Genomic DNA, 13,156 nt, shown 5'->3' with positions numbered 1-13,156 from the left:
TAAACCGATTATAATATTGATAAATTAAAATAATTTATATATAGATAAATACAAATATTTTATCATAAAGAGTTATGTAGGTTATGACAAGGTATTATATCTATCTATATTGTACTTTATTAAATATGTTAAGTACGATTTCTTTCGAGATTTTACGATACGACATGTACAATTCCTCAAAAGGTCTATTTAAATATTTATTTGTCTTCTGTCTGTATTTAGAGTTTGTTTTAAACTTTGATAGATAATTTTCTTGTGCCAAAAATAACTCGTGTAAAGAGGAGGCAGGTTTTTCAAGTATTTTTTAAATCTCAATAGCATGATCCACAGTCGGTTCCGCTATGTTTAAAAGCTGGGACTAAAAGTGATCTGACTGAAATGTTGTGCCATGACGATGCACTTCAAGATAAGTTAGCTTCAAAGAATTAATTAATTAGTAAAAATAAATACACCCAATAGTGTCTGGCATTCTGCTAAAAATGGAAATGTCTGCTGCTTGAAGTAATAAGTAAATTATTATATAGTTTTCATCTATGTATGAGAAGGAAAAAAGTCTGAAAATCTTTTCATGATCTCATAATAACAAGAGCTATACAAGTAAGATAACAAATGTAACTTGATATTAAAGAGATATTTACAGCTGTTTCAAATATATAATGATATAAAAGAAAGTTTATACAAATACATGAAATTTAATCATCAAAATGACGAATGATTATGGTCTTAAGGAGTTGTAGTAGGAGAGGAGTTTGGTCAGAGCCGTTGAACTATATCGTGAGAGAAATTCTGTTAACAGTTTTGTTAAGATTCAGGTGAGCCCGACAGGTACTGATAATCTCTCAACTGTTGTGTACCACTATTTACGATTAGGTTAGGTTATTAGGTATATTGCCTGGCAGAAATATCATTGAAATTGATTTTTAATTAAATTATATTATTTATTTACAATTTTTACAGAATCTTTATAAATTTCGCTTCTCTAACAATAGCCAATATGGAGTCGTAAGTTTCTTCACAAGTCGGCTTGACTTGGTCTACAGGAAGTGTGTATCCCCACGAACCTTCGTCTCTTAACGCGTATGTCGCCACTACTGGTGGATTGAATCGATACTTTGCCCAATCTGCTATAGCTCCTGTAGCGCCATCTGTTGAAAATAAAAAATCTGTGTAAATGTAGTGTAAGTCATCTGTGGTGGTATTATTGTCTAAACAAATGAATTAGATATGTGCTCTAAAGAATAAATTAATGTGTGTTTTATTTGAAATCATCGGTCGTAGTTAAGAATAATTTGTTCGAATTCCTAAAACACATTTTTGAATGAAAATAATTTATACTAATTGTAGAAAAATTATAACGGTAATGTTTCATAATAATTGGAACCCAATCTTCAATTTGAAAATAAAAATATTCATATTTTAGAGATTTCTCTTCCCATTGGACATAGACAGCGAAAGCTAGATAAACATAATATAATGCATTATAATCTTCGGTGTTATGTACTAATAAATAACTATCATCTTTAGATATGATATTATCGCGTAAATAATTTCTAAAGTGAGAGACTACTATGGACAAAAGTGAGAGACTACACAGGATGCCGGCTAGATTATTGGTACCACTACGGCGCGTTTTTCTGTCGTGAAGCAGTAATGTGAAAACATTATTGTGTTGCAGTCTGAAGGGCACCGTAGCTAGTGAAATTACTGGGCAAATGAGACTTAACATCTTATGTCTCAAGGTGCCGCAGCGCAGTTTTAGTGCCGCTTAGAATTCTTGGGTTTTTCAAGAATCCTGAGCGGCACTGTATCGTTATGGGCGAGGCGTATCAATTACCAGCAGCTGAACGACCTGCTCGTCTCGTCGAGATAAGTTAAAAGACCTGATGATAGAAACTGTCACGCGATAGAAGGAGAGGCAAGCTCTAGGTTACTAAAAATGTAGGTTAGTGCGATCTGAATTACACCTTATTGTATGACAGCAAGAGTCCCTATTTCTTTATTATTATAATATATTCTTTTCCACTACTGCACCACGTGTTTGGTCTATTCGTGCTGTCTGACCTTTTATGATGGCAGCGTAACTCTCCCACATTGAAGAGCCCTCAGTCGCGTCTTACGCCACACTTGGGTCTGGAAATTCCCTATTATTTCTGAATATTTACAAATCTTGTTGAATGTGCAGGTTGTCAGGTGATAGAGGGAGTTATTACCTACAAGTAACAATTTTTACCACTCAAGGACTAATGTTTGTGATAAGGGTAATTAAATATAATTAAGTCAAATTAAATGTACCGAAAACTTGTCTTGAGTTTCCTACAGTGTACTGTGTATTGTATTTGACCGCTAAAGAACCCATTGCTCGTCTTCCCACTGTGATCTGAAATAAATTAGAATTAAGATTTATGTTATTCCGTGAAATGTAAGGCACAGTAGAGGTGTACATCGTCATAGTGTTAGTTATTACTGCATGATATTCACACATTTAGTATTGTAAATACATTATTATGAAAAACACTATTAAGGTATTTATTCAAACAAAACAAATCTTATAACTATATTTACAATACTATGTCCACATATAATTTATACTATCATTAAGTGGAAGAGTACCAAGAATACTGGCAGTATTTCCGCGTTGGATATCTAGGCTGTTTATTATTGTTATTATAATTATAAGTAATGTGTAGTTCATTTTAAATATTATATAGTTAATACAAGCTGAATAGTTTTTTTTAAATATACAATGCCAATATGAAACTTGTAGTATTTTTGCCCAATCGAATCAGAGTATCGATAGTAGTTAATTTGGCATAGAATAAGTATTATTTTTAATGGAAAAATAGGTTAAAAACACCCAGTAATATTTCACAAATATCATCGTAAAATTATTTAGACACCTACACCTATATATATATAATATTAGCACAAAGTTAAATTATTTATTCATTTAAGTTGGTAATTTTATTCCTCAGAAACCACAATCGGTACAGACCCCCATAATCTAATCATAAATCAAAAATATATATCATTGCTGAGTTTGATATATATTTTTGAAGTTTAGAATCGTTTGGGTTTCTAGGTGATGGGGATGAAAAGCTATTCAGGTTCAAACATATCCCATAAAAGTAACATTGAAAATAAGGTTGTTCACCATACAGGAGACACTAGTAATTTATATTTGTGTAGCCTTTCAAATGGAGATACTCTGAAGCGGCCAACTTTCTTATATTCTACAGATTTAAACTCCAACTTACTGACAAATATTGTACTTATGTTCCATGGACCAACTTTACATGAAAATATAATATTTTTAATGTACAGGTTATAGACGGTTATAAGTTTGCCAGTAATCAACAACCCACAATTTGATTAATTATTATTAAAACATTTAAAATGTTTTTATGAATTTGTCAATAATAATATTTTATAAAATCAAGAATTATTTCGTAAAATATGGTCCCTGTAGTTATAATGAAATTGTTTCACAACAGAACTGTCAAACGTGCGCCAATAAATTCTCTCATAGAAAATAATATGTCCATACAAAACAAATAATGGTAAAAAAAATAATTATTGGTCCCAAATCGAAAAATAAAAAATTCTCTCTCTCCGCTCAACTGCGCTCCACGAAGTAATCCCCATTAAAATCCGTTCATTAGTTTAGGAGTCCATCGCGGACAAACAACGTGTCACGTAATTTATATATATTAAGAAGATAAAGATACTTGTTCTAATACACTTACCATCTCGTTATAATTATACATTGGTTGTTCAGTATGCGCAAATGGAATGATTAGTCTTTGTCCAAAACTCCTTAACGACAATAGACCAGAGAGAGTTTGACCAATACTCTCTACGTAGTTGGAGACTGCTCGAGTTTCGGGTTCAGAAAACGGACCCAAACCAACAAAATTACTATTTGCCGGATTGAAACTCGCCCCACTAACTGAAATTTTTATGCACTGATTCATCATTCTTATAATAGTTATAGCGACATAATAATATGAAACGTGCTGGCTTAATAAAAACATAAATTAATTAATTAATTTGACGCACATTTACACAAGTAATCGTGCCCCAAACTAGGCATAGCACTAGGCACATAACAACTGGCTAAATATACAATATACATACTTAAAAAATATATATAAATACATATAAAAATCCATGACTCGGAAACAAATATCCATATTCATCATATAAATGTTTGTACCTACCGGGCTTCGAACCTGGGATCTCTAGCTAGTAGGCATGGTCACCAAAAACTGGGCAATTGGGGTCGTCGAATTTGTTTCCACAAGACCATTACATCCTGGTTCCAATCAATCGATAGCCAACTGCACCACTTGGCTTTTTTTCATCATCATCATCCGGAAGACTTCCACTGCTGGACAAAGGCCTCCCTCAAAGATTTCCACGACTATCGGTCCTACGATACCCTCATCCAACGTATTCCGCCGATCTTCACCGGATCGACGGTCCATCTTTTGGAGCGCCTACCAACACTGCGTCTTCCGGTACGTGGTCGTCATTCGAGGACTTTACTGCCCCAACGACCATCCGTCCGCTGAACTATGTGCCCTGCCCTCTGCCACTTCAGTTTCGCAATCATTTGGGCTATGACGATAACTTTGGTTACCAGTTTTTTCGGCAATACACAATATGTTGTAAGGTAGATCTCACAAAAAAAAAATGTTTTGTTGCAAGAACCTGTAGATCTTTCATGGATTCAAGATACGCTTTCCTTACGTGGTAAAACAGATTTACCACTGACTGTTTCAAGGAAGCTTATTATGAATATAAGTTTTGTCTCACATATGAGGGCATTTTTGTGGGGCGCTCTGTAATCGGTGCACTTCCTTGTGCGGTGTTTCCGGGACGATACGTCATGTGTTCCTTCAAAAAAAGCGCGTACACCTTCCTTAAAGGCCGGCAACGCTCTTGTGATTCCTCTGGTGTTGCAAGATAATGTGGGCGGTGGTAATCACTTAACTTAACCAGGTGACCCGTACGCTCGTTTGTCCTCCTATTCCATAAAAAAAATCAGCCAATATGTGACGTGGTTTTTCATAGTTTCGGCCACACATTGATGCCTATAGTTTGTAGATATTTGATTGATCTGCAGTGGTCAATTATTATTGTACCTATTATTACTGTGTGCGTACGTCTCAGTGCTTATGTATATATTTTATTTCCACAGTAAAATTGATCATTTAATACTTGTTAAATCTTAGTTTGATGAATAACTGTCATGATAGGGGTTTGTATAGGTATATCACCTCACTAATGCATCTAATACCATAACAGAATTAGAACTTGCGTGAAACAAACAAGAAATTTTGAGCATTTGCTATTTAAATAAATAAGCTTAATTAATCTTATATAAAATAATGTAACAAAACACAAACTACACATTACTCAAGTAGTCATAAAAACTTTATCCCTACACCCATTTCTGGCGCAAAACGGTGTACTTCTACTGTTGTGCTTAGGTTTAGCAGTGGAAGGCTTTTGCACAGGATGCCGGCTAGATTATGGGTAATTGGCAGGGCGTATCAAATAACACCAACTGAACTTTCTGCTTAATTTAATAAAAAAGATTTGATGAGTTGCCAGTGTAATAAGAAGCCAACAGGCACATTAGATATTCCATCTAAGTAAGGTCTTAGAGGGATGGCTATAGTTGTTACGTGATCGTATTGATATAGGTGTATAGGTATTCTTCCGTTTGTTGCAAGAGCCTTATCAGTTACCATCACATTATCTGAAATTTTAATCGTTTCTAATCCTTTACGACTCAGACAAATTAATGATATGTGACTGGTATGTCATCAATTAATCTCTATTAAAAAATTCTATATAATCACTTGAATTTATTCATTAAAATGAAATAATTAAAGAAGATACGGATATATTCCATGTTTTACCAACGATTCTTCTTTAAAACAACGTTATTTCATCTCACCTACACAGTAAAGAAGTTAAAATTTTGCAGGACGCAGTAGAAGCAGGTTACTAAGAAAGAGATATATCTGCTGTCTGCAGGGAAAATACATGGTTTTAGCAGATTGTATATGGTGCTAAAATACTAGTTTATGAGCTGTGCTTTAAATTTATAACTTTGAACGGACCGCAAATTAGTTTCAACTTTAATTGTTACCTCCCCATTGAGAATTCCAGTTCCTTGTAAGATCAACACCAACTGAAGATCCAGTTGGTCGGCGGTTCTTCATCCAAAGACGAATCTAGAAATGATAATTTAATTTGTATTACAAGTCGCGTGATTTTGCAATCGCGATTCTCAGATATTCTCGATATCAAATACATTGTATATAGAATTTATCGAACTAAAATTATTGTATTCGATTGCTAACTTGCAGACTGTGGATGGAACAGAATAATATAAAAATCGATACCAAATACATTGTAAATAAAATTTATCGAACTAAAATTATTGTATTCGATTGCTATCTTGCAGACTGTGGATGGAACAGAATAATATAAAATTCGTGGTCAACCCCTGTTTTTTAAAACAGGGGTTGACCATAGAAGGGTGAAAATTACAAATTGTATGTATTTTTATGCTGAATCATAATAAAATAAAATAAATTATCAAATAAAAATATTTTGTGGTCACCTTTATCATTTAGGGGTATGAAAAATAGATATTGGCCGATTCTCAGACCTACCCGATATGCACACAAAAATTCAAACAAATCGGTTTAGCCGCTTCGGAGGAGTTTGGTAACAAACACCGGGACACGAGAATTTTATATAATACTAGCTGAGCCAGCAAACGTTGTATTGCCGATATTAAAATCGCGATACAAAAGTAACTGTTGATCGTAGATGGGTTGAAAATTTGAAGTTGTATGTATTTTTTAATGCTGACTCATAATCAAACAAATTTAAAAAAAATGCCAAAAAATTAAAAAAAAAAATTGGCGTGGACCACCCTTAATATTTAGGGGGATGAAAAATAGATGTTGTCCAATTCTCAGACCTACCCAATATGCACTCAAAATTTCATAGGAATCGGTCAAGCCGTTTCGAAGGAGTTTAACTACAAACACCGCGCCATGAGAATTTTATATATTAGATTAGATATTAGTTATTGATACAATTGGGTACAATTTTGTGCTTACATTCCACTATGATACCCATAAGTAAAAACAGAAACGTGGAACCTGGAAGAAAATAATTAATACTAAGTAGAATACAATTTGGAACAAAACTAGGCGTTTTACTCCATAAAAATCGAAAATGTGTTTAGAAGCGTTCCAGTCAAGTACGAAAAAGAATAAGAATAATAGTTAACCTTAAATATTATATTTCATATTGGGCTAAAATATGAAAAAAATATTTGAATTTGAAATTCAGATAGTTAAAATCAAACGCATTCGCAAGATAATTAATTATTAACTGCCCAAGAAGAATGGGTGCAGGCAGAAATTCGAGACTTTATTCGTTAAAATCGAGCAGCCAAGAGAAGTAAGTATATGAGTACCATATACAATTGGAATTTGTAATACCCTATCTGAAAGTCAGACAACTTTACACGTTATCTCTAAAATTTTGCAAATTATTATGTGAGTAATTCGATTAGAAGTTCGATATGATGATACGATGCGATAGTTCATCTGTAAGCGTTAAATTTTTAAGCGACTTCGAAAAGGAGGAGGTTCTCAATTCGTTTGGTACTTTGATGTAAAGCCAAATTTAATAGCAGGTACCTACACTCGCTACTCGTGACTTTGAGCGGGATAGCTTCGTCTAGAAACAAAAAACCCAAGCGGCCAAGCACCGACTTCAAACCTATCAATAGGTAGCCCATAAAAATAAAAGTATTTTATTAATATTATAGGTAGAACATTTGCAAAAGAGGTGTTTTTAATTAAATCTCTTTTAAGTTATTTTATACTTATGAGTCTTTGAATTTGGATTTTATAAAAGTATTTTTTTTTCAAGACACGATATTATATTTGACGTAAAAAAGTTTCGAGTTCTTCTCGACTTTTAATCTCAAATCGTCCGTGAATTTTATGTTATGTCTATCTTTTTGACAAAAATTATTTACAACCAGGCTAATCTTATAAACTGAAAATATCCGGACGACCGAGCCTTGCTCGGATTTTTAAGAATGTACAAAACTTGAACAAAAAAAAAAACTAATAGGACATCTGGATTCGAACCGGGGTCTTCTGATTTCCGGATCACCCAATGTCCCATCTGAGCTATAATAGTCTTGTACACAGTGGCGAAATTTACCTTTGTATTGTAATGTTATTGTAGCTGTTTCTCATTCAAACATGGATAAAACCGATAATTTTTTTTAATTGAAACCTAGCTAGATCGATTTATCACCCCCGAAATCCCCTGCATACTTAATTTTATGAAAATCGTTGGAGCCGTTTCCGAGATTCAGATTATATATATATATATATATACAAGAATTGCTCGTTTAAAGATATAATATTTGAATTTGTTTGTTTGTTACATTTTCAAGCCTTAACTGCTCAACTTATATGATGTTTTGTACACTCGTTCTCAGGGTACAGAAAAATGTATTTATATATCTAAATATCAAATTTCTTACTAGTTTCCGAGGTAGAGTAAACCGAATTTATTGGTTTACAAATGAATTTATCATGGAGAGTGTTCCGAAGAGCTGTTTAACCTGATTCCCGCCGCCGAATTCCACCTTCGCACGACACGCACACACAAGTTAGGATATCATCCCCACTATCTGGATGTGTGGTGGTCCTCCTCAGTGCGGTTTTCAAGGAGCTTTCTTCCACGTGCTACAAAGCTGTGGAATGAGCTGCCTTGTGCGGTGTTTACGGGACGATACGACGTGGGTACCTTCAAAAAAAGCGCGTACACTTTCCTTTAAGGCCGGCAACGCTCTTGTGATTCCTGTGGTGTTGCAAGAGAATGTGGGCGGCGGTGATCACTTAACACCAAGTGACCCGTAAGCTCGTTTATCCTCCTACTCCTTAAAAAAAAAACTCAAAAGTAGAAACTAGATATTCATAAAAATAAACGTGGCAAGCCTTATAATGAGCTACTGAAAAACTGTGATAAAATAACCAACAATAATTACCAAGGTGAGTAGCAACCAAAAGTAAAATACTCACAGCATCTTGACTGTATTCGTGTCCATCTGGATTTGTAATTGGAAATATATGCCATTCAAATTCTTCTGTTACTGCTCTGGCTTCAGAGTCTTCACCTTTAACCAGCTGGTCTATTAAATAAGTTATAACCGTGGGTGAAAGCCAATCAGCTGCAACCTGACCTCCTTCAATGAAAAACTTCTTGTCTCCAGAGCCTCGTGAAATTTTGACACCAGTGATATTCCTACCTTTAAATAAATAATCGTAGGAATATTTTAAAATTTCATCAGACAGTTTTATTTTATAAATATTATGCGCTAAACGGCAGTCGTCAATATGTTGTTGAACATATAATATATATAATATTGGATATATGCAAGCCTTATTGTATTATTTTATATCACATGAGTTTTTAAACTAAATACCCCTGGTAATTAATTCGTGATTTTTGTTGTGTTCTAGATTTTTTTATGAAAATAATGGACGAGACGAGCAGGACGGTTAGTTGATGGGAATTTATACTCCCTGCCCATTACAATGCCGTTTAGGATTCAGGTTCGAGGAAAAACCCAAAAAAAATCTGAGCGGCACTACAATTGCGCTCGTCACCTTGAGACATAAGATGTTAAGTCTCATTTGCCCAGTAATTTCACTAGCTACGGCGGCCTTCAGACCGAAATACAATAATGTTTACACATTACTGCTTCACGGCAGAAATAGTGCTGGGCTTGTTAAATTTTTGTAATTCAATTATGGTATTCATAACATAACATACGTTTATAATTTGAATTGAAAACTTAATTGTACCATATCTTTAGATAACAATCACTATCACAGTGATATGCATTAAAATAATAAATATTAATAAAACGTTATATATAAATTACAATTATTTGGACAACTTGTTAAATTAAAACGTATTTTTAACACAATAGAACCCAATTTAGGATAATACTATGTAACGTGTCGTGTACATCTAGAAAACGTAATAGAAAATACATTTCCCACCTTCGTAAGATGTTCCCGCGTGTATAAGAGACACAAGGTTACTATGATTTGTAGCTAAGTACTGGAGCCAGTTATATATGTCTTCCATAGTTTGATAGTTAGTCCAAAACATTTCATTGCTCACATCTCGCTTTCTTCTACCCACAACTTGATTATCTAGTGCTCTGAAATTATTGTAATAATATAACAAGCCTACTTAAAGAAGTCACATCATTTGAAAGAGGTTTAAACTGCATCCGAAACTACTACGATCAACCATCAGATAGGTCTAAGGGAAGAAGTTTTTAAGCGATAGTGCTTCTAAGCTGCCCCTCCAAATTGCACGCTTTCTATCATACCCGTTCGTATACTACATCTTCCATAAATATTGGCTTAATATTCCAAAGTGTAAGGGAATCCACTTAAAATAGATTTATATTACTTCAAAAAGAGTTTTTTAGTCTTGTATTTGTTACCGGCCAAACCAGATTTTAAGACTAATTAGTTATTCTTAGACCAAATCAGTTCATCCTTTAGGCGAAAGGATAAACCGGTACAGACTAGATTAAATAAGATGTCACCGGCCAAACTCGATTTTAGGCCAAACTAGTTTTTCCTGGGCCAAACCAGTTCATCCCTTAGGCAATAGGATAAACTGGTACAGACTAGGTTAAACTAGTTTCTCTTATCGGCCTTTGGACAAGCCCGTTTGCCGGCGTCGTGTGCCGCGTCGTCTCCTTCCCTCAAATATTATGTGCAAAGGGAATGATAGTTGGTCCATGCGTCAACTCGTGAACGGGTGCTGCTTGTGGTGCCAGGTCGAAGTGTTTTAAATAACACACGCCTGCTGATGAGATGCAGCGCCTTACATAATAATTTAGCTTATATATTACAAAGTTGTACAATACAACAAAGTAACAATAAAGTTTTTTTTACTTTGACTTTGACTTTAGCCTAGGCTGAACTAGTTGAGGTTTACATGAATATATAATTATTATATGGGTACCTAAATATTTACTCATGAATTATCAAGTTTCATTATTGCGATGAACAGAATATTTCTTAGGAAAATACATCAGTTTCGAGGTTTGTATTTAATACCTAACCTTCAAATACTATGGTGAAAGAAAATATAAGTGATTGGAATGGAATATACATTAGTTACTTATAATAATTAAACAAAATTTTAATATCTAGTAGTATATTATAGTATTTAGAAATGACATCAAAAAGAATTCTAAAGGAATCAATTTTGAAAAAATAAATGCCATTTATGCCTTTTCTTTTAAACAAGCTTTTACTGTTAAAATGTTCCTTAACGATTATATTATTAGTACTATGTGTAATTTTATCAACTAATGAATTCGTATTTGTATCAACTTACTCTTGTATATTTTGAAGCATGACTTTATAATTTATACTACGTTTTTGAAGGGAACGTTCAAACTCATCTCTCCTTTCTGGCGTCGCTACAACACTGACATAATCCCCAGCATCACGTGGTGCTATCCAAAACTCCAAACCATCTGATTCTTCATACAAACTATTTAAATATTTCACATGTTCGTCACTATCGGGAAGTACTTTATACAGACAAAAATTATCATATCTGAGTTTTTCTGAAGACACTACAGCGAAAAGCGCACTAAATAGAATTGACTTTAACATTGTTTTTCGTACCAATAGTCCTAGCCGAAGTTTGTAATTAAATGTGAATAATTTTATTGATACTAGCTTTATCATTGATAAGAATTTATTTTAAAATATCAATGAATAAAGCATTCTTTTATCTTGTATTTAAAATTCTGTTTCCTTTAACAATATCTCGAGTGATCGTGTTTTATAGATAATGATACTGTTAAAATACTTGCGTTTGTAGATAATAAAAGTGGATTGATTAATTGTTATATTGTAGATTTACCTTTGTATGACATTTATAATAGTTCAGGATTATTTTAGGCTATTAACGTTGCTTATTCAATAAAAATCTGCTTAAATGGAATTTTCATCACCAACAGATGAGTGTGAAAACATATATTGTTGCTGTTTATTATAATCTTAACCACAAACACATGAGCACTTACTTTTTTTTTATGAAAATAAGGGACAAGACGAGCAGGACGTTCATTTGATGGTAATTGATACGCCATGCCCATACAGTGCCGCTCAGGATTTTTGACAAACCCAAAAATTCTGAGCGGCACTACAGTTGCGCTTGTCGCCTTGAGACATAAGATGCTAAGTCTCATTTGCCAAGTAATTTCACTAGCTAGGGCACCCTTCAGACCCAAACACAGTAATGTTTACATATTACTGCTTCACGGCAGAAATAGGCGCCATTACTTGATGGTATATGCGACTGTTGAATATTTGATATGGATGCCATTTATCACCACTATGGCTTCTGTGTCGTCCCTTACTGGTAAGTTATGTACGTTTCTACAATAGCTGAAAAGTGATTGCCGTTAAAAAAACAAATTTTATTCACAATTCACATCTGCATTATGATTTTCAACACCAAGATGTTAGAAGAATGTTGTTCTAAGCATAACTCTAAAACTAGATATTGTATCAATCAGAAAAAAAAATAGGAATTTTAATTATAATTGTCTTGCGATGGCAAGCATCCTGATGGAATGACTTTGGTGGGTACGGGGAAGGGCGCTGATGTGGGACGCGACTTGCGTCGACACTCTGGCTCCTTCTCATGTCCAAATTACGTCAGTTGCTGCTGCTTCGACTGCCGAAGTCTTAGTGAGTCTTACATCTTTGTGCCATTTGTGTCAAGACACTTGGCCCGTGTGGCCTTGAGGCGTGGAGAATGTACAAAGTACAGAATATAGAATGTACAAAATCTTCGCGGCTCTTTAGGGCTACTGGAAACCCAGGCACTGGCAGCTATTTCAGTCAACGGATAAGCCTAACTATACAATACACTTCCCTGTAATAATAGTTTTTATTTAATGTTAATCTCATAATTAATTTAATTAGTAAATTAAATCATAGTATTGTAAATATAGTTATAAGATTTGTTATATTAAAAATAATTATTA

The 13,156-nt window shown here is 33.9% G+C and overlaps 1 protein-coding gene across 1 annotated transcript; it reads right to left on the bottom strand.

Moving 5' to 3' along the window:
• Positions 1-917: 917 nt before the first annotated feature.
• On the bottom strand, positions 918-11,799 carry LOC126964930 (zinc carboxypeptidase-like). Its single transcript, XM_050808260.1, has 7 exons — positions 11,488-11,799; positions 10,125-10,288; positions 9,138-9,364; positions 6,161-6,245; positions 3,744-3,946; positions 2,293-2,377; positions 918-1,145 (listed from the first exon to the last, which is right to left on the bottom strand). Exons 1-7 carry the CDS (start codon positions 11,769-11,771, stop codon positions 952-954), a joined length of 1,242 nt encoding a protein of 413 aa, XP_050664217.1. The 5' UTR covers positions 11,772-11,799; the 3' UTR covers positions 918-951.
• Between the last annotated feature and the right edge of the window lie 1,357 nt (positions 11,800-13,156).

The sequence above is a fragment of the Leptidea sinapis genome, chromosome 6 (assembly GCF_905404315.1).
Source record: "Leptidea sinapis chromosome 6, ilLepSina1.1, whole genome shotgun sequence".
Classification (NCBI taxonomy): domain Eukaryota; kingdom Metazoa; phylum Arthropoda; class Insecta; order Lepidoptera; family Pieridae; genus Leptidea; species Leptidea sinapis.
The sequence above is the reverse complement of the archived record's forward strand: the minus strand, read 5'-3'. Positions and strand labels throughout refer to the sequence as shown.